The sequence below is a fragment of the Ambystoma mexicanum genome, chromosome 6p (assembly GCF_040938575.1).
Source record: "Ambystoma mexicanum isolate Mex_15411 chromosome 6p, UKY_AmexF1_1, whole genome shotgun sequence".
Lineage (NCBI taxonomy): Eukaryota > Metazoa > Chordata > Amphibia > Caudata > Ambystomatidae > Ambystoma > Ambystoma mexicanum.
This window is the reverse complement of record NC_090935.1, coordinates 281,756,786-281,776,626: the sequence shown is the minus strand read 5'-3', so window position 1 is coordinate 281,776,626 and position 19,841 is coordinate 281,756,786. Positions and strand designations below refer to the sequence as shown.

The 19,841-nt window shown below is 45.4% G+C and overlaps 1 protein-coding gene across 4 annotated transcripts in view; it reads right to left on the bottom strand.

Annotated features, from left to right (window-relative positions):
- RAB27B (RAB27B, member RAS oncogene family) overlaps nt 1-19,841 on the bottom strand; it is a 567,811-nt gene that overhangs the window by 55,330 nt on the left and 492,640 nt on the right. For all 4 annotated transcript variants that reach the window (XM_069627003.1, XM_069627004.1, XM_069627005.1 and 1 more), the window contains one exon: nt 16,223-16,326. In XM_069627003.1, the coding sequence (XP_069483104.1) occupies nt 16,223-16,326 (104 nt within the window). The remainder of the gene's footprint in view (nt 1-16,222; nt 16,327-19,841) is intronic.

The window sequence follows — 19,841 nt, the reverse complement described above, 5'->3', positions numbered from 1 at the left end:
ATTACTGCCGAGGCCCTACTACCCATGGTCCTACTCACCCTCAACGCACTGCCAGCCAATGCTGATCTAAACCTACTGATTGACACCTTGAACGACTCCATGGCCAATGCGATGGATACCATTGCCCCCCTGAAATTGCGCAAAGATAAACCAAGAGCTCATCTGAACTCATGGTACACCCCCGAACTCAAGCTACTCAGAAAAAATAAAGCTAAGGCACAACTCCTATGGAAAACCAATCCCTCTATGGAAAATAAATCAAATCTTACAAATATATCTGCTTTATATAAAAGAGAGATAATTTGCACCAAAAAAGATGCGTACAACGTCAGGATTGATGGGGCACGATCCTCCACTAAAGAATTATTTAAAATTCTAAAAGAACTAGAAAAGCCCAATCCGCCCATAGACACCTGCTTGAAAGACAAAGCTTGGTGCACCCGCATCCAAAACGCCCTTAACAAAATCACAGGACTCCAAACTAAAATTGAGGACAAACGTCAACAACTCTCCAACAACAAATTTACCTTCCCCAACTCACCAATACCCATTGACACCAAATCGGCCTTCACATTTAAGAAAGTAACGTCGATAGAAGTTAAAAAAATCATCACCTCCTTAAAACCCTTGAACTGCAAAGGGGACAGCTGTCCCACCCAGATCATAAAAGACGCAGCTAGAGATCTATCCCCCTTCATCACCAAACTTATCAACCTTTCATTTATTAATAACTCAGTCCCCAGCAACCTAAAACACTCATGGGTTCTCCAGCTCTTAAAAAAAAACAAACAATCACTTGACCCAATCATACCTACCAACTACAGACCCACCATCAGAGTCCCATTCCTATTAAAAAATCTGGACAGAGTAGCCTACCTCCAAATTCAGGAATATCTGGAATCCAACCAATTGCTAGGAATACGTCAATCTGGCTTCAGAACTCACAATGGAACAGAAACTGCCCTTGTTGATCTCAAAAGTCAGATAGACGATATCAAAGACAAAGGTAATACCGCTATCCTACTCCCGTTAGACCTTTCAGTGGCCCTTGACTTGGTCGATCACAAAATCCTCTGCAGCCACCTAGCCAACGCAGCTCACTTCTCCGCTTCTGCCATCACATGGATACAATCCTTTTTGGCACACAGAACCATGTGGGTTTTCTCTACTACAGCTGCAGCAGACCCATCCCAATCACATGCAGGGTCCCACAAGGCTCCTGTGTCTCCCCCACTTTGTATAACATATTTACAAAGCCACTATTTGACCAACTTGACCGTCTGGGTGTCACCTACAAGAACCATGCCGATGACACCCAGATACTCCTCACCCTCACAGGCAACTACTACGCAGACGTCTACCGGATCAATTAAATCTTCTCCATCATTCAGGCATGGATGGCCTCTCATGGCCTTTGCCTGAATGATGAGAAGACAGAGCTCCCACTTGTCAGCTCTCCCAGTAACCTGTCTAAACTCAATCCCAACTACAACAACATTATCGACGGTCACACCATCCCTATTGCTAAAAGTGTGAAAACTCTCACCTTTTATCTTGATGCCAACTCTAACCTCATCAAACAAACCAACATGATTGCCTCAGCCTCCGCCTATACCGGCAAGCTAATTAGGGCCAGCAGACCCTTCCTATCATCCAATAGTTGCCTTACACTTGCTGGAGCCCTCATACAATCCAAATTGGACTACTGCAATAGCCTGTACCTAGGTGCTAACCAATCTATAATTAAGAAATTACAGGTACTTCAAAATAATGCACTACGTGTGGCACTAACATCCCCAGGCGAGAGCACAAATCCACTGCTAGGAAATCGTGCAAATGGCTCTCCGTACGACAAAAAATTGATTTGAAAAACATTTGCCTCACATACAAGGCCCTACACCACCTAGCCCCACCATATCTCACCAATAAATTTACCATGAAACCCGCCTCCAGAACCACTAGATCCTCCAACACTCTATGCTTGACAGTGCCTAGATTCTCCTTAAATAGAGCTGGAGGTGCAAGTTTCACTGTACTTGCCTCAACATTAAAACCATTGAGTCCTTCCAGATCTTCAGGAAACACGTTATCGGTTGGCTCCAGAACAAAGAGTAACACGTACCCCCTAGATATGTGTGTACACCTCCTTCTGCTTAATTATGTTTGTGAACTCTGTAAATTGTTGTATATTTAAATTGAATATATCACACTATGTAACCGTCTTCTTTAAGCGCCCTTCTACCTCTGGGTTTGGAGCGCTATACAAATAAATAAACAAACCAATCTCCTGCCAGTATGACTGCAGAAAGCCTTGCGGAAACGTAAGCTGCAATCGCATAAGAAATTCTGTAGAGGGGCAGGCTGGGAGGATTCGATGTGAAATACGTCGGAAGAACATCCCATCGAAAGAACGTTACCAGGTAAGATAAGTAACTTGTTCTTCGAGGTGATTGTGTCCTCCGATGTATTCCACATCTATGACAGACTCCCAAAGCAGTACCAACGTATGGAGGTGGGAAAAGAATTTACAAATTTAGAATTTTATAATGCCCAATCAAATTGCTGAATACAGGACTGCCTTACCATGGATGGAGTCCAAGGAATAGTGTCTCACAAAAGTATGGACAGAGGCCCATGTGGCTGCTTCGCAAATATTGCGATCGGAACAGCCCTCTGTAGGGCAGTGGAGTCAGCCACACCCCTAGTACAGTGAGCCCGTAAGCCTACTGGAGGGTCCTTTCCCACCAAACGGTAAGACTCCAAGATCGTCAAAATGATCCATCTGGACAAGGTCTGCTTGGAAACAGCCTGACCTAAACGCCTTCCAGCATAAAAACAAAGAGCTGATCGTCCCCGGGACATCCGTGAGGGATTGAAACTCAAAGCTCTCCTAGGATCCAACCTATGGAGCCTCTCCTCTTCCTTGTGAGGATGTGGAGGAGGATAAAAACGCAGGAAGAATTACCTTCTGGCTCAAGTAGAATTCCGACACAACCTTCGGAAGAAAAGAAGGCCGCACCCTAAGGACAACCCTGTCCTTATGGAACACAGTGAAGGGTGGTTTGGCGGAAAGTGCCTGCAACTCACTCTGCGTACGGAAGTAACCACAACTAAAAATACAGTTTTAAAGGACAACAGTCGCAACAGACAAGAATGTAAGGGCTCAAACGGAGCTCCCATTAGGAACTTTAAAACCAAATTCAAATCCCATCCAAGCACCTGGAAAGGCGACAGTGAAAACAAATTAGTTAGCCCTTTTAGAAACTGAGAGATTAAAAGGGATCTTAAAATAAAAACATTCCTCAGATGAGCGCTTAAATATGGAGAGCACCGCCAGGTAACCCTTAATGGTACCTATTTGCAGGCCCTTGTGGGCTAAAGAAAGCAAAAAAGAAAACCAAAGGAATGGAACATTGGAAAGAATCCACATACTGTGCCCTGCACAAGTCGCAGACCTTTCTCCAAGGGCAACGGTAAAGAGTTTTTGTTGCAGGCCTTCTGGCCGAAAGCAACATCTCCATCACATCTTCGGGAGGTTCCAATCCTTATACCTCAACCTTTCAGATACCAAGCATGAAGGCTGAGGGACTTGACCTCTGGATGGAGAACCCCGACCCATCTCCCGTGAGAGCAGATCGTCTCGGTAGGGAAGACGGCGTGGAGGGCAGATGGGCATGTCGAGAAGGTCCAGGTACCATGCTCTCCTGGCCCATGCTGAGGCAATGAGGATCATCCGGGAACCGAATCTCCGCAACACCTGCGGAATGGCGGGGACTGGAGGGAAGGCATAGAGCAGTGGAAAGGACCACTCCACTACGAACGCGTCCCCTAAGGCTCCTCTTGGAGGAAATTCCCGCAAGCAGAATCTTTCACACTTCCGGTTGACACTGGTGGCAAAGAGATCCACTTGCAGGGTTCCCCAAAGGGCGAAGATCTCCAACAGAACTTCCTGAGCCAGCTCCCACTGTTGAGAGACCGTGCTCTGCCTTCTCAGATCATCCGCTGCTGCATTTTCATCTCCAGCCAGATGAACTGCTGAGATCGAAATGTCCTGCTGAATGGCCCAGAACCAGATCTGCATCGCCTCCCTGCACAACGGGAGTGACCCTGCCCCCCACCCCCCATTTTTGTTGAGGTAGTGCATGGCCACTGTATTGTCCGTCATAATCAGGACATTTTTGCCCCGCACAGACAGCAGAAAAGCCTTCAGGGCTAGCCTGACAGCCCACAGCTCTAACAGAAGATTGACGTGGAGTCTGGACTCCGACGGAGACCAACGGCCGCTGGCGATCAGCTCATTGGCATGTGTTAGGCAGAAACCTGTGCAGTTCCCTTAGGGACCACTGCAAAAAGTTTAAGACTACAAGAGTTAGCAGTAAACCCAACTGGTAGCAGTCTGCACCACCCAGATTTACCTGGTAGCTGTGGCTGAGCAGTCAGACTTCTCTCAAGAAGAGTTAGGCAGTATACACAGCATACACAATAGGGCAGGTAAATACAGTAGAACAAGCAAACACTGACCAGAGCTTTGGGGTAAAAGATATATAATTATTTATTTAAAAACACATATATAAAAACACACTGGCACTAATATCAAGCAAGTTCAAAAACACAGTCACTCAAGTATATACACTCCCTTATGAGAATATTAGACAAGTCTTAAGTAAAGCACCACTTAATTTCAGACAGCGGTGAGAGCTTAGCGCAGATGGCACTCTAATAATTTGGTTAAAAATGGAGAGAAAGGCAGAGCATAAATTGAAACCGATCCCAACACTTTCAAAAGAACACAGCAAGAGAGGAAGGCAGAATAAAACCGTGCAGTTAAGAGTTCCAGAAAGCCGGATCCACTTTAAGAGGATCAGAACGAAATGTGTCCAAGGTCACACGGTTGAAAAGTGCACAAGAGTCTCGAAAAGGTTCAGAAAGGAGTTGGACCAAAAGAAAGGGACCAGTTAGATGGTCAAGAGACCAGCCCAGTCTAGAAGGTTAAGGATTTACTGTCACCTTGTAGCAATCTATAGAAAGGGAGGCCAGGCGGACACAGCACCTTGAAATGGTGAGAACACTCCATCGGGGGCAGTTGTTCCGGGCGGACGTTGTGAGTCGGTGCTTCGTCCGGCAGAAGAGAAGATCTCGTCGGGGAGGAAAGCAGGAGGTGGTCGTACTGCCAGGGAAGAAACCAGCCGCAGAGTTTCTCGATTCAAAGGAGCGGTCCTTTTATTGGCGGTTCAGTGGTAAGTGGCTATCCGGTTGCCGGGGTGCTTGGCACGGGCAATTCGACCACTAGACGTCCTGGTAGGCGAAAAGGAAAGCAAACTGGTTGTCCCCACCAGCTCAAGTGGAAGAGACTCTCCGGCAAGAAGCTCTCCTCTGTCGTCGGGAAGTGCTGAGACGGTTCAGCAGGGCTCCACCGGTGGTGCCGTTGTTGCAGGTCGGCACAGCTTCTCCCTCTTCGGATTTTCAGGTCCTGTGGCGACTTCTGAAGTTCCAGTCCCAAAAGCCCTGCTTTTATGCAAGAAACCCCCATTCATTCAGCCTAGCTGTCAATCAAACATTCTAAGTGGCCGGCTCACCACTTGGGCCAATCACACAAGAGTGCGACTTGAGTTGCCAAGGCAACTCAGTCCAGGGTGCCTAAACCCCCTCCTACACCCCTGTGGTACCCAGACAGAGTGGCACCACTTTTGGAGGCTTCTGTGGAGAAGCCCGCCAAAAAGTGGAACAAAGGGCTCGACTTGGGTTGGAGTCACAGAAGAGAACACAAACGCCATTTTAGAATCGAGTTCTGGCAAAAAATACCAACCGGTGAATTAATATTAAATAAAGAACCCGGCGGTATGTTCAAGGCTATAGGAATTAAATAATTAAAGTTGGTAGCCTCGAACAATGGGAAAATCCCATAGAGATATATTTGGGGTCGAATATAAAAAGTAGTATCCACTGCCACCAGCCAAAACTCGATCAGGGGGGACGGAGACGTGCCCCCTCGAATAACAGACCCCGGGGCAATCGAATTGCCCCGACCAGTACGTCCACAATATGATGGATTGTAATGGTTTCTGTTCATAATTTGGCACTAGTAAAAGCCAATGGTGACTTTACATGCCCTGGGAGACAGTAGTCAGTCCCAGGGTATGGAGTCTAGGGTGGGGTGCCACTATGACACCCTTTGTCACTGCACTGAGGGTGCTGTGTAACACATAGTAAAAACACATGAGACCCTATGGAGTAAACAACCCCATAGCCCATAAAACACATTAACAGTTAAAGGAACCCCTCAAATCATGTCCAAGAGTGTGAGGAAAACAGTCTCACTCTTGGGCAGGAGAAAAAAAACAAACTCCAGAAATCCAGCAAAGCTGCTGGGGGACTCACTAGGTTAGGAAATTCAGCCTAAACAGAGAGCATGAGCTCCACAACCCATGAGGGATGCATCCATCACGATCATTACCTCTGGCCACGGTTGCCAAAATGGAGCACCCTTCATCAGATTGCCTTCGATGGCCCACCACAGAAGATCCTGTGCGACGGAGGGCGGAATTTGAATGGGATCAGACATCCTGCCGAGGAACTGCAACTACTGCATCTTGAGAGCCCACTGCAGAGATTTCATCCGCAGCCTGGCCTCTGGCACCAGGAAAATGCAGGATGCCATGAGGCTGAGTAACCTCAAGAACTCCGCTGTTCAAATGGGACTTCATTAAATTGAGAGAAAAGCCCAGCTTTTGAAGGGAGTGGCAGGTGACGGACAGATGATGCGCCAATCGTCCAGGTGGGGGTAGCCGTGAATCCCCCCTTTCCCGAGATACGCTACCACCACCACCACCACCATCAGCTTGGTGAAGACCCTCGGGCGGAGGTCAATCTGAACGGCAGGACCGGAAACTGAAAATGCGAGTCACCAACCGCGAACCTCAGGTACTTCCTGGTCTTTGGATGAATCGGCACATGAAAGTAAGCATCCTTGAGGTCTAGAGACACCAACCAATCCTGCAGTTGAAGGGCCTGGAGGACTTGAGAGAGTTACCATCTTGAACTTGTCCTTCCTGAAGAGCTTGTTCAGCCCACGCAAGTCCCTGATGGGTCTCAATCCCCCGTCCTTTTTTGGGATCACAAAATAAGGGGAATACCATCCCTTGTTACTCTCCGCTACAGGCACCAGTTCTATGGCGCCCTTCTCCAGCAGGGATAGGATTTCCTGCACGAGGAGCGGATCCGGACGCTTCAAAGAGAGCTCCCCTGGTGGATTGTCGTGAGGCCTCTGCCGAAAGGGGAGACAGTAGCCGTGGGTTATGATCTCCAGAACCCACACATATGAAGTAATGGCATGCCATTCTCCAAGATGCTGCGCCAGTTTGCTCCCAACCGGCAAACCATGGGACATGGGCTCATGAATGAGAGGGCGCGGCTGCGGCAGTGCCTGAAGGAAAAGAGGCAACTGCCCAAGCGGCTTTGGCACTTCAAGTACCTTGCTTTCTCTGGTACTCCTACGGCAGCCCCTTTGACTGCCAGCTCCTTTCGATCTACCAAAGGAAGAGTAGTACCGAAAGGAACCTCCCCTCCATTGCTGTCCCCTAGGACGAAAAGGCGGAGGTTGACGTACTGCAGCCCTCAAAGACTTTGCTGCAGCTTTGGAGGTCTGCAACCTCTCAAGGCTCTCGTCAGCCTTGCTGCCAAAACGATGGACACCATCAAAAGGAAATGATGAGAAGCCGGGATTGCACATCAGGCGCAAACCCCGACTTCCGCAACCGCGCAAACACGCGTATCACAGTGCTCGCGGCCGTGGACCGACTGACACAGTCTGCCATGTTCAGACCCGACTGAATGGATTCACACATGGCATCCTTGCTGTCTTTTACAAGGGCTAGAAAACCATCCCGTTCTTCCCCTTCGGGAATATGCTCAGCCGCCAAAGGTGCACAATTCTACAGAGTGCGAGTGAATCTTGCCAAGGCACAAACGGAGTTGGCTGCCTTTAAAGCCATAGCTCCAGAAGAAAATACCTTCTTCACCCAACCATCAAATCGCTTGTTGTCCATATCAGGAGGGATGGTAGGGTAAGTAGCCTGCTTTGCTGGGGCCATAGTCGCCTGCACTACCAAACTCTCTGGAGTAGGGTGCGTTGACAAGTAGCAGGGGTCACCACTGGCTGGACAGTATTTTTTCGGAAGCAATTTATTCACTGCCGGGAGACTCACCGGAGCAGTCCAAGCCAACGCCACCCTTCTTTGCAATGCCATATGAAATACCAACACCGGGTCAGTGGGTGGACCTTGGTCCAGGATATCCGTCAGATCATCCTGCAGAAAATGAACAGATGGAACAGACCACCCCAAGTACTCAGTCACCCTCGACATGAGACGCCTATACGAGGATTCGGCAGGCGTACCAGACTCAGGCCTGCCAAACTCAAACTCCAGAGAGGTGTCAAGACCACTGGCGTCATGTAAGGACTGACGTAGGTCTTCCATTTGACTGTGACCAGACAACAGGTCATCTGGAACCTCAGGAGGCACAACACTCTCCTCATCAGACCCTTCTTCCACCTCTGAAATATAATCCAAAAGGTTGGAATAAATCCAAACTGGATTGAGGTGCAGAGAAGGGCTCACTGATTTACAGGGAGCCTTCCTCAGAGTTTCTGTAGCCCTCTGAGACACCTCCGGCAAATTCTCCTCAAAAAGCATTGAGGGCGCCGATGGAATCAGCGTCGACGTCGCCTGAGGCGACAATGACTTCGACAAGTGCTTCGAGGCCGGAGCCCCGAGAATGTCTTTTGACGGCCTCAATGGCGTTGATGACTTCTTTGAAGCCAGAGCCTCGAGAGAGTCCCTCGACAGACACGGCGCCAATGCCTTCTTGGAAGGCCTCAGAGGCTCCGACGGTCTCGACGCCGTCGAGGACCGGGACCTGGACCTGGCACGGCTATGGCGATCAACCTTGTCCGATCGGGACCTCGACGGCTCCCAATGCTCGCGCTGACCGCCCGAGCCCGAAGGCGTGCGAGTGGTGCCTCTAGCTCTTTCCTTGCGGCTTCTCTCGAAGGAGCGGACGGAATGGTGCCTTGCGATTCGAAAATCGCCATCATCTGCTGGCGGAATGCGTCCCAATCGGCCAGCGATGAATACTTGGTGGGACAAGTCACCCGCCGTCTGGCAGAGTCCTCCGACGAGGACGGGGAAGGCGACCAGTGATGGTGCTTCAGAGAATGCCTACAAGAGGCAAAGGAATGGCGGGAACCACTCCGAGACCGAGACCCCCCCCCTGGACTTATGCCGACGCAGAGAGTCGCCCCTCGAGTCGTCGGTCGAAAGCCTAGCAGATTTCAACTTACGGGTCTTAGAAACCGTACCTACCGATAATTTCTACTTACACTCCCGCAAGGCCTTCGATGTCAGGGACTGGCCGTCATCACAGTAGTCGGTGGGGTGGCTTTCGCAGAGGCACCAGAGGCAGATGTTGTGCAGTTCCGTGATGGACATTTTGGAAACGCAGTCCCGACACTTTTTAAAGCCCGACTTAGGGGTAGAAGAAGATTAAGACATCGCCTTAATACAAAGTAGAAGAACCGAGCGCTCCGAGATTCCAAAGCGAACCCGTTCGCGGAAAAAAACAAACGGAGGCTACGGGCGTGGTACGTCCTAGATATAACATGCAGTGACGTCGACACTCGATGGAGGCCCTCGAGGGACAGCTATCGACGTCATAGACGCCGAAAAAGTTTTACGAAGCAGCACATCTGTGGTCATTACTGTCATTGATGCGGAATACGTCGGAGAACACAATCCCCTCGAAAAATGGTTACTGTTTCAAAGGGAATTGTTGTCCACCTACTTGACTTGCCAGCATCAGTTTTACATCCCATTTCCTTTGCTATTCTATGTCTCAATGTGTATGGATGCCACATCCATTTCTTTTAGGAAACTAACAAAAACATGCAGGAAAAAAAACTATTCCATCATGATTTACAATTTCAGGCAACACATACAAATTGGACAAAATCTGCCTTTAAAAGATCAATGATAGCCATTCCTGTGTGCGCACAAAATATTTGCAGTAACCTATTGCTAAGTATGTTGTGGGAATAACCAGGCATAAATTATTAGGTAAGCAAGTCAAATAGTAATATTTTTGGTGCAACCAAGCTTTCCACTTAATCTCTCTATAGATTACAGTCTATGCCCTCATTTTATTTATTTGCATTTTTAGAGCACACAGCTGCCCACGGGCATCGTGGCACAGTTACAAGAAGGTCTACTTAACACAAGCGAATAACACGAAAGGCAGTGGACATGGTTACAGACATGGTTGAGGGTACGAGGTTACATGGAACAGTGAACTTTGGTATAGCAGTATACAGAAATTATTTGCATTGCAATAGAGTTCACTTAAACAAGGTGGTTTTCAGAGCTTTTCTAAAGGCACTGAGGGATGTTTCCGCTCTCAGTTTGGGTGGTAGGGAGTTCCATGCTTTTGGTGCTAGGTTAAGTTATGTCCTAAACAGTGTACCCTTTATCTGCACAATTGCAGTTTCTGTTCAGAAGCGTTTTGTCCCTTGTTAACTGCATTAGATAACAATTGTGTGTCCACTTTACATGCCGAATATGAAGGGTAAAGCTAACAGAATACGGGACTCGGTATATCCCTATGGTAGCCTCGTCCACTTGTACTGAATCCTCTATGGGAAAATGCAAAAAGAAATGGACTGCCTTTTCCTTTAGGTACAGAGAAGAAAACAGAGCACAGAACCTCTAGTGTGAAGTGCACGGGTGATTGTAATATGCTGGACAGGATTGTAGATTTATTGGGCACTACTGAAAATTATGGGATAACAGAAATGACTGCCTTTAAGTTTTGTACAAATCTATTAGCGTTCTTAACTGGTTATTTAAAGGGCTCGACGTGGGGACAAGAATACCTTTTATAAGGAAGGATTTAATAAAAAGGAGTTATTCCCTCTTCAGCTTCTTAGATGGAGCCATTATAATCTTCACTGGATCTGAATTACACATATAGATCATAACTCATTATCATAGATAGAAAACAAAAATTCTGGAAGAAAAGGGATTCATATACAATCTGGATAAAGGGCATTTGGTAGAACAAGAGCTGTGGTGGGCACGTTTAATAGGGGCTCTCAGACCATCATGGGTGATAGCCGCGGCAAAAATCTTGGACCTGATTTTATCAATAAGTAACAGAGTCCTTGTGCGAGGCCAAAACTTTAGCAAGATTTGTAACTATGGACTTAATCACCGACTGCCTTCAAAAGAAGCACATTATTTAGTTTTTTTTTACTGTAAACCGTTTTTTCTTTTTTTCTTCACTTTAACTTTTACTTCATTTCATGACTGTACCGTTTGTCACTTGTAAAAATCACTTCGGTGATTCAACCTCGTAAGTAAAACGTAAATAAAAAGGGATTCATATTTGTAAAGTGGGGCACCATTCTGACACTAGACAGGCAATCAGCGGAGAAGACTAGAAAAGGATATGAAGAGTTTACTTGGGGAAGAGAAAGGTCTTCATAGATTTCCAAAATAAGCATGTTCGTTGGTCAACTTGAAGACTGTGGGAAGGGTTGTCCAGAGAGAGAGGTGGTGGAGACTGAAAAAGCTGTGCCACCCAAAGATTTCTTTTTTAACCTAGATACAACAAGCAGGCCTGAATTTGCTGATCAAAGTGTTCTGATTCGAAAATAAGGAGTGATCTTCTATTTAAGATAGAGAGTCCCCCATTTATGCAAGGCTCGATGAGTCGGACAGTGAGCTTAACATTTAATTCTACTTTGATCGAGGAGAGTAACATTACAGTAATGGACAATACCTAAAACTACAGAGGCAACCACCAGCCCTTGAAAAGAGATGCAGTAAAACAGACACCACCTTTTTAAGGTTTTAAGTTTAAAAAACCAGCACTGCACCTGGCACTCACCTGCAAATCAGGGGACAAAGAGCCCGCAATCTTTTTTACAGAGTCTACCGGAGTAGGAAAGGTGGGTGGCTAAGTTGGAGGGCCAGAAATCAGGCATCCATAGAGAGCACGCAGCAGGCGGGCCAGCAAGAAGAACTTTGGTCTTGTCACGGTTTAGCTTAAGGCGGTTTTATCCATCTAGTTGCCTATCACAACCAGGCAGGCGTTCAAACAAGCGGTTGACTCCTTTGGGTTCTGATCCACTCTTAAGGATTACTTCTGTATTATCTGCGTATGAATAGAATTGTCAGCCGTAAGAATGGATAAGGCTAGCATGGGACCAGACGTGAATGTCTCAGATAAGAGGAGACATCGACGAGTCCCGGGAGACCCCACAAGTAAGGGACGATGGTGCAGACCAGAAGAGAGGAAGAGCAAGAGTCTGAAATCGGTCTGAAAGAAAGGATTCAAATCAGTGGAGTACTGTCCCTGTGATACTAACCTCCTGTAAACGCTGGTCAAGCATGGTAGATGGTATCAAATGCAGCCGAAAAACCAAATGCAGCTGACAAATCAAGTGATATCTAAAAGCCAACCCCACCCTGGTCTCCCTGGTCATGAAAATCCTTGGCTCCCCTGAGCGACCCATGCAGGCGTGCCACTTCCATTCAACCGTCTCATGATTAACACTTAGACTTTTTAACCAGGACCATTTTAGACCAGAGTGGGGGGTAGATCTCCCTCCTCCGCAGGTGCTTCTCTCTAGAACAGCCTCCCTGCCCCTCTCCGACTTGGTTTGTCTGCCACTGCACTCTCTGCTTTCCCATGGCTCTCGAATTTCTCACGGGCCATTCTGCCCCAATTGGCAATCCCCCCCCCCCATCCTACCCTCTGCTTCTTATATTCCTCTTGCACTTTACTAATGTCACAAAGTCTGGTAGGATTGTTGTTGTGTTATCTTCGCTTCACCCACCCTTGTCTTGTTGTGCCTCGAAACACAGTGGCTATCGGCGCATTATAAATAATCAATCAATTTTAGCACTGGGGTGTTCTAGTGGGGCCTGCCTGCAAGCTAGGTGGTGACCTCACACTGGCCATGGTGCCAGGATTGCTGGAGCAACCAGGCTCATGCGTCAGTTCAAGCAATGACGAACAGAGTCATTGATTCATTGACTTGAAAGTCAAGGAGCACTGTATCCTGCATCTAACGGGCACCCCACCGGTCGACCTGCCCAACTCTCTGGACCCTTTAATTTACCTTCGAATGCCAGTCAATTGCCCTGGGAAGATTCACGAAAATCACATTTATCCCACCTCTCGCTAAACCAGTGCCCCATTCCTTAAAGTGTTGTCTGTCCTCTATGTTTATTTCCACTTAAGACGTTACTTGACATCTTCCAGTCTGCGGAACTGTTCCAAGGAGCATAGGAACTTCACCAGATTATGTTTTTTTTTTTCCAGATAGGAATAAGCAGCTCCATTTTCCATATATGTTTTTAACCTGCTTACTCGATCACACAGGTGCCGTCGACCTTTACATCAGTTTCTTGTGAACAGCACTTTTTGTTAATCTGTTAGCACATGCTCATAATAGTTCATGTAAAATACAAGCTATGTCAAGGTGGGGGAAAACGTACAATGTCCTCTAGAAAAAAATAAACAGGGGATATGGGCGTCATAGTGGGTGGAGCAATATCATAGTTTCATATTTCACAGTCCATCTGCAGGAGAAATTAAAAGTCCCTCATTCTTTATTCAAATATGTATGTAAAGCGATCTATGGCAACACCGTGCATCACTTTAAAAAAAGATAGCACCAAGATTTTCACAGTAACATGTTTGCCAGATGCGCTTACACCCATCAGAGCATTATTATTTTAATCATTTAGATATTTGATGGTTATTGTAGGGAGGTATATGACATGGCATTCATGCACTTTTTAGCTTCATAGGAACGAAGTTAGAGGTAGCGAACATACAACAGTAGAAGTTTAAGATAGAGGTAGACAAGCCAGCAACGCCACCAAGTTCATAAACCAGACACAGAAAGAGCATTGAAGCAGAGTTGCGGATCTGGCAGATGTACGAGTGCTGAAGAAGTCTAAGAGGAAAAAGGACTGTTCAAGCCTTTCTGAGGAAGGGGCACCTTAGGCTCTGCACTAAGTGGGTATTAGGTGGCAGTACATGCAAGCCACTTTTGCACCAGTGTGTTGCTGGAAATGCATTGGAGGGACAGGGCCTCCCTGTCCTTGTCCTGAAATTCTTTTTCATTTCTGGCAGTGCAGCTCTTCCTGTTTTTGGACCCATGGGATACCCTTATGGCACTCATGGGTGGGGGTAGAACCCTGTGCCCCTAGTGTATGTTTTTGGGCACCTGTGTGTGGTCCACAGAGCAGGGTATGGGCTGGTGGCAGCTCCATGCTGAATTTGACAGGTGCTCTGAGTATCCTCCATTTTGGGATACCCAGGCCCTGCCATTGGAATCAGTCGATTTCTGATAGGAAACAAGATGGCCCCTGTGGTTGAATGGCTGGGTACTTGTCCCAATACGCATTCCTTGTTGTGAGTGTCTGGGAGGGAGGAGTATGGCCTGAATGCACTGTATGCCTGACTGAATGCATGAATTCCCTTCTGTATGATTCTGTATGATTGGCTGCTGAGTGTGACCCAGCAGTGTGGATGAGAGACAATAGTATATCTGGGTACCTCTCACCACTGGAAATTATTCAGAAGCTGTGTCTACACTTGACAAGTAATGAACTGCTGATCCTCGATGCCCAGCTGGAAGAAGAAGAACTGCTGCTGCATTTGCTTCGACTCAATCCGAAAGCTGTTGTGTTTGTCGAGGACTGATCCGAGAGATGACCTGGTAAGTCGCCCTCTTCCCGTGTTCAGTGGGACCACCGAGCACCGCTAACCTTCGCCGAAGCTCCCTGGAAGCCAGACCTTCGAAAGGCTGCCGAACGGAGACGGGGACCGCGGAGGAGAACGAAGTGAAGCACCCGGACATCGCCACCATCGAAGTCCATTGCCATCGCCCAGGGTTCGGAGTATCACCGTAACAGCTAGAGATAAAATACTATTCATTGATTATGTCTGGCAGATCCATATACAAGTTTAAGTTCATCCCAAGAGCTGTTGCAAACCTTGGTCTTGATTCCTTATTTTGGAATCTGTACTACTCAATCATTCCAATTGTATCCCTATCATTGAATAATAATATTGTAGCGCACCCCACCCCCGTGGTGAACGATTCCATTGCTTCTCTGATAAATGTGCACTATATCTAACCCAATACATCGATTGATACATTTAAAATATGCAATTAAGCACACCTCGACACCCAACGGCACACGATAGTGAAACAAAGGTCTAAGGGTGGTAGCATAGCTTAACTTGATAACTATCAGTAAACGAAACCCATTGTTCTAAGATCTAACAGTGACCTAGTGCACCTACACCCAATACCTTGGAACATTTCTCCTAAAACTGTAAACAAAATTCATAGTTATGAAATAAAATACTCATGTGAATAGTTCAGCAGTCATTTCAATTTATTTTTTAAATGAAAGGACAATAATTCACTATTATTTCTATTTCTATTTCAAAATCATAACCGAATTGCTCATTTATCATCATGTTTCATGTATATAATCAATGGAATTAATCAAATAGTGCATTGCCTGTAAACAGTAAGTTGCTAAAACGCTTGAAGATAGGTGAATCATTTTTATCGCAATTTGTATTACTTTTCATATTAAAAAATAAGTAATCCCCTTTCTAGTCTGCAGTGATATATGTAGAGTATAAATACTTCAAAGACTTTGATAGGGCCAGTAAAAGCACACAGTGTAGGACACCACTAAAAGCTTCCAAGAAATCTTTCTTCCATTGCATTGCCGGGATTCCTAGAAACTAGACATGTCGCATCAACAAAGACTGCTAGTGGGCCAAAATCGTTATGTTTTTTAAAAATGTACACTTATTGTGTATGCACTTAATCGACTGTTACAACTGGAAAACCCCAAATCGAGAAGATGACATGGGTAGGTAACATAGCATAGAATCGGTTGAGACCAAGTACATGACAGCCGGAGCACTCAAACGACATTGAACTGCCTTGCAACTATGTTTCATGCAAAATCTCAGCAAACCTTGAAAACAGGGGAGTGAACAGCACAATCCAAATATTACTGAAACAAATTAAAATTGACTTTTTGAAAAATGTTTAATGTCACTGAAACAAGTCTGTGGTAAACAAGACCTTTCATCTAATACAAACACGTGTTTCTGTTTCACTTACTCATCCAGTTTCTGACATTCAAGAAGCTCTGTTGACTGGTGAGGTCAAACATTAATAAAAATCCCATGGCATCTCTAAAGAACGCAGTGGTAAGGCTTCGAAACCTGCACACAAACAAAAAAAAGATAATATTAGGTGCACAGCAAATGCATACGCTTTTTATCAAAAAGAAAAAAAACTTGCACAAGAACATAAGGGCCACATTTAACCGACACGGTCAGATGATAAAGTAGTGCAATCTCAATATTTTGGCTTGTGTAAAGGCACGGAATAGTCAAATTACATACACCAACACCATATCCCCATACTATTTGCCAACTGTTTCCAGCTTGTGGGAATTGGGTCCTTAATTTCTCACGTGTTGCTGTGATATGTCCATCAGTCATATCCCATGGCACATCATAGGGCAGGTGTTGCGATGATTTACCGTGCCGTCACTTCCATTAAAAGTGCACTACGCAAAATATATTAAATCACAATGCGTGCTCGTGTGCAGAGTTGTCCCTATAAGTATTTTCAAATCTATTCACCAGCACCAGAACCTTACAATGCACACAAGTGTTAAAACTAGCATTCACCAAGGTTCAATGGAAGACAGAACATTCTCGGCTATGGCACCAATAAACGTTGTAACATGCTACCATAGACACCATCTTATCTTTTGAGTACACCTTAAAAATGGGTTTTCCCCAAATTGCTTAATGAAATCCACACACCCATTTTGCGCTTAGAAGCCGATTCTAAGAGTGAATGGAGTCTCTTGTAACTAGAGCAGCGTCACCTTTGAGGACAGCACCAAGATGCCACTTCGGTGTAATTTGAACACCGTAAAAACATACACTTCAATTATGAGTTTATGAGTACAGCAATCATGATGATTGTGTGGCAGTGAAAGAACGCATCTTCTGCCGAGTGCAATTGTGCATATGGCAAATCCATGCATACGCTTTCCCTTGCATTCCTACAGATAAAAACACCGTTTGTACCTAACCACTTGTCTTGCCTGCACACTCAAAAAAACGTGGTCACTAGTGCAATCAGATATTCGCTGTGCTAATTTGTCAGGTGCTGCTATGAATTTTGCAAAACTGTTCAGGCATGTGGCGCATTGATCGATTGAGTTATCTTGCTCGTTTTCAGATAGTGCCAATACATCCACCATATTACCATCAATAGCGTACTAAAAATAAAGAATCAAACAAGTATTCTGAATGAAACTGTTTCTAGTTCATAAAATGTACATTAAACAGATTTACATTAAAATACATAAATCTATAAAACACTGTTTCAAAATCAATGCAAAGCAACAGGTCGATGTAAGTGTGCCAATAGCATTGCAGGGACATGCTCAGGTCCTTCCTTGGCCAGCGCTGCCTGTTAGGGATGCTACAATATATTTGCAATCAATAGATTAGGATTGGGCAGGGCACATTTCCCTGCCAATTCCTTCCACAGACCATCCATCTTCTCTAGCGCCACAATTCGTTTATCAGGCAATTACTGTACTGTATATTCACTGACTCATATTGTTCTAGAACCTGTTAAGGACACCAATCAGGCGTCACACACTGGACCAGGACACTTGGTTTTAGCCTGGGATGTGGCGCTCAAAAGGAATGCTTTTTCTTTAATTTCAATGAATTCAAATTGAGCCGATACCCGACCCGTCTCACACCCCCTTTTACAAATACCCCTGGTCACATTGGAAAAGGAACCTGGCCGGTTGGTGAAAAATACTATATTTTTAAAGCTCACAAAAATCATCTAAATTTTAATATTGTGCAGCAATCACCAATGAGGTGATACTTGCAATGGGAATGGAAGCAATGCACTTGGTTAACCTTCTACATGAGCATACCCAAAGTACAGTGGAATAGGAGGAAAAAAAATTAGGATAGAGGTCAAAATCCGACCTTCCCTCACTAAATAAGAGGGAACAACGGATTTTAAACCCTTTGCAAAGGCCTGAACTGACACTCGGATTTTGATAATTAATTATATGTGTGTTTAAATAATGCTATGCATATGTGTTATCACAGTATCAGGGATGTTGTATAACTAGCAACCATCAGGCAAAGTATCATAGAAGCATACAGTTCACCAAGCAAAATAAAATTGAAAACCCAGCGCAGTCAAATCACATGTTGGAAAGTTGCATTTTTACACAAAGGCAGTTTTAAATGCACAAACGATTTTTTTTTAAAGAAACTGGTGAAAAACACTGAACTGGGATGCGGTTTTTGTGCTGGGGTAGATATACATCACAGGGACAATATAGAAGTGAAAGGAGGGGTATAGGTGGTGAATTGAGAGAGATTTGGAAGGTAGAATGAGGTTAGTTTTTAGGAAAATAGAGCAGTTAAAATTAAGAAAAATCGGTTTTAAAATGAAAGGCAAATTTTACTTTAACTAGATTTAATGGCCAAGAAAAGAGGAACGCCACCCGTGAATATCAAAGTTACGCTGTATTTGTAACCCTTCAAGCAGTGTACCCCTTTTCTTTAGGGAAAATTTATTTCATCAAAATATTGCTAATAACATGATCTATGAAATACATAATTAATAGAGAAATGGCGCTAGTACTTAGAAAGTCAAGGACAGGGTGCACAGAGAATTCCAACAGTTTTAACAAGTTCCCAGGGTAAGATAGGATTGCTTAGAGAGTAGGCTAGAGACATAAAAAGGGTCTAGATAAGGTAGGCTAAGTGTTTCTATGGGGTGGAGATTTATACTCACCGTCCACGCTTAAGTCTAGGGATTTTGGACAGTCAACGGGTTCTGGTCACAAAAGATTCTGGTCACCGGATGCAGGCTCTCCTGGCAAAAGACAGCTGGGCAAGGTCTGGTCGCAGGATGCTAAGGGTCAGCGGGCATGCAGGTAGTGGCAAGAAGCCGGTCTGGTTTCAGGATGCTTAAGGTACCACAGCTTTCCCCTTTTTAATGGGATTCAGTGCGCTTTTCTGGATCAATGGCCTTGCTGGGAGAAAATCAGCTATGCTTTGGCCTTGCTGGATTAGGGTCGGCAATGCTTTGGCCTTGTAGGGAAATCTGGGATCAGCAAGATGAATGGAGCAGATCAGGAATGCAGCCGTAGTAAATTCAGGATTCTGTGGAGTCCTGTCAGAGACTCTTATTTATAATGCATAGTGACATCATAGATGTATATGGTAGGGCAGGCTTAGCTAAGCATGCCTTTAAACCACTGGATTGGTCAGGGGTGATAGTCCCCGCCTCGCTCTCATCTGGTTGGATTTCAAGGGCAGGATGTCAAATTTATGATGTGAGCTTTACAATGCTCAAAACCTCCCACATTTACTTTAGCTAAAATCCCATTTTGCCAAATATGACCCATTTGTACAGTTGAAGCATCTTAACAAATTATATAAGCAGGTTACATATTTTATGCAGACCATACCAGTCCATCTCTGCAATCTGTAAGACATTGTGTCGCCCATTTAACAGTTTATGCCATTTTTTGTGAGAAATCTTCGGCCTATAATTCCATAACTTTATACATGGGTGTGGATTATCATTAGGCATGTAAGAATTAACATTTGCAATGGCATCATGGATACTTTCCTTATAATACCCATTTCTCTGCCATTTCTATTCACCATGT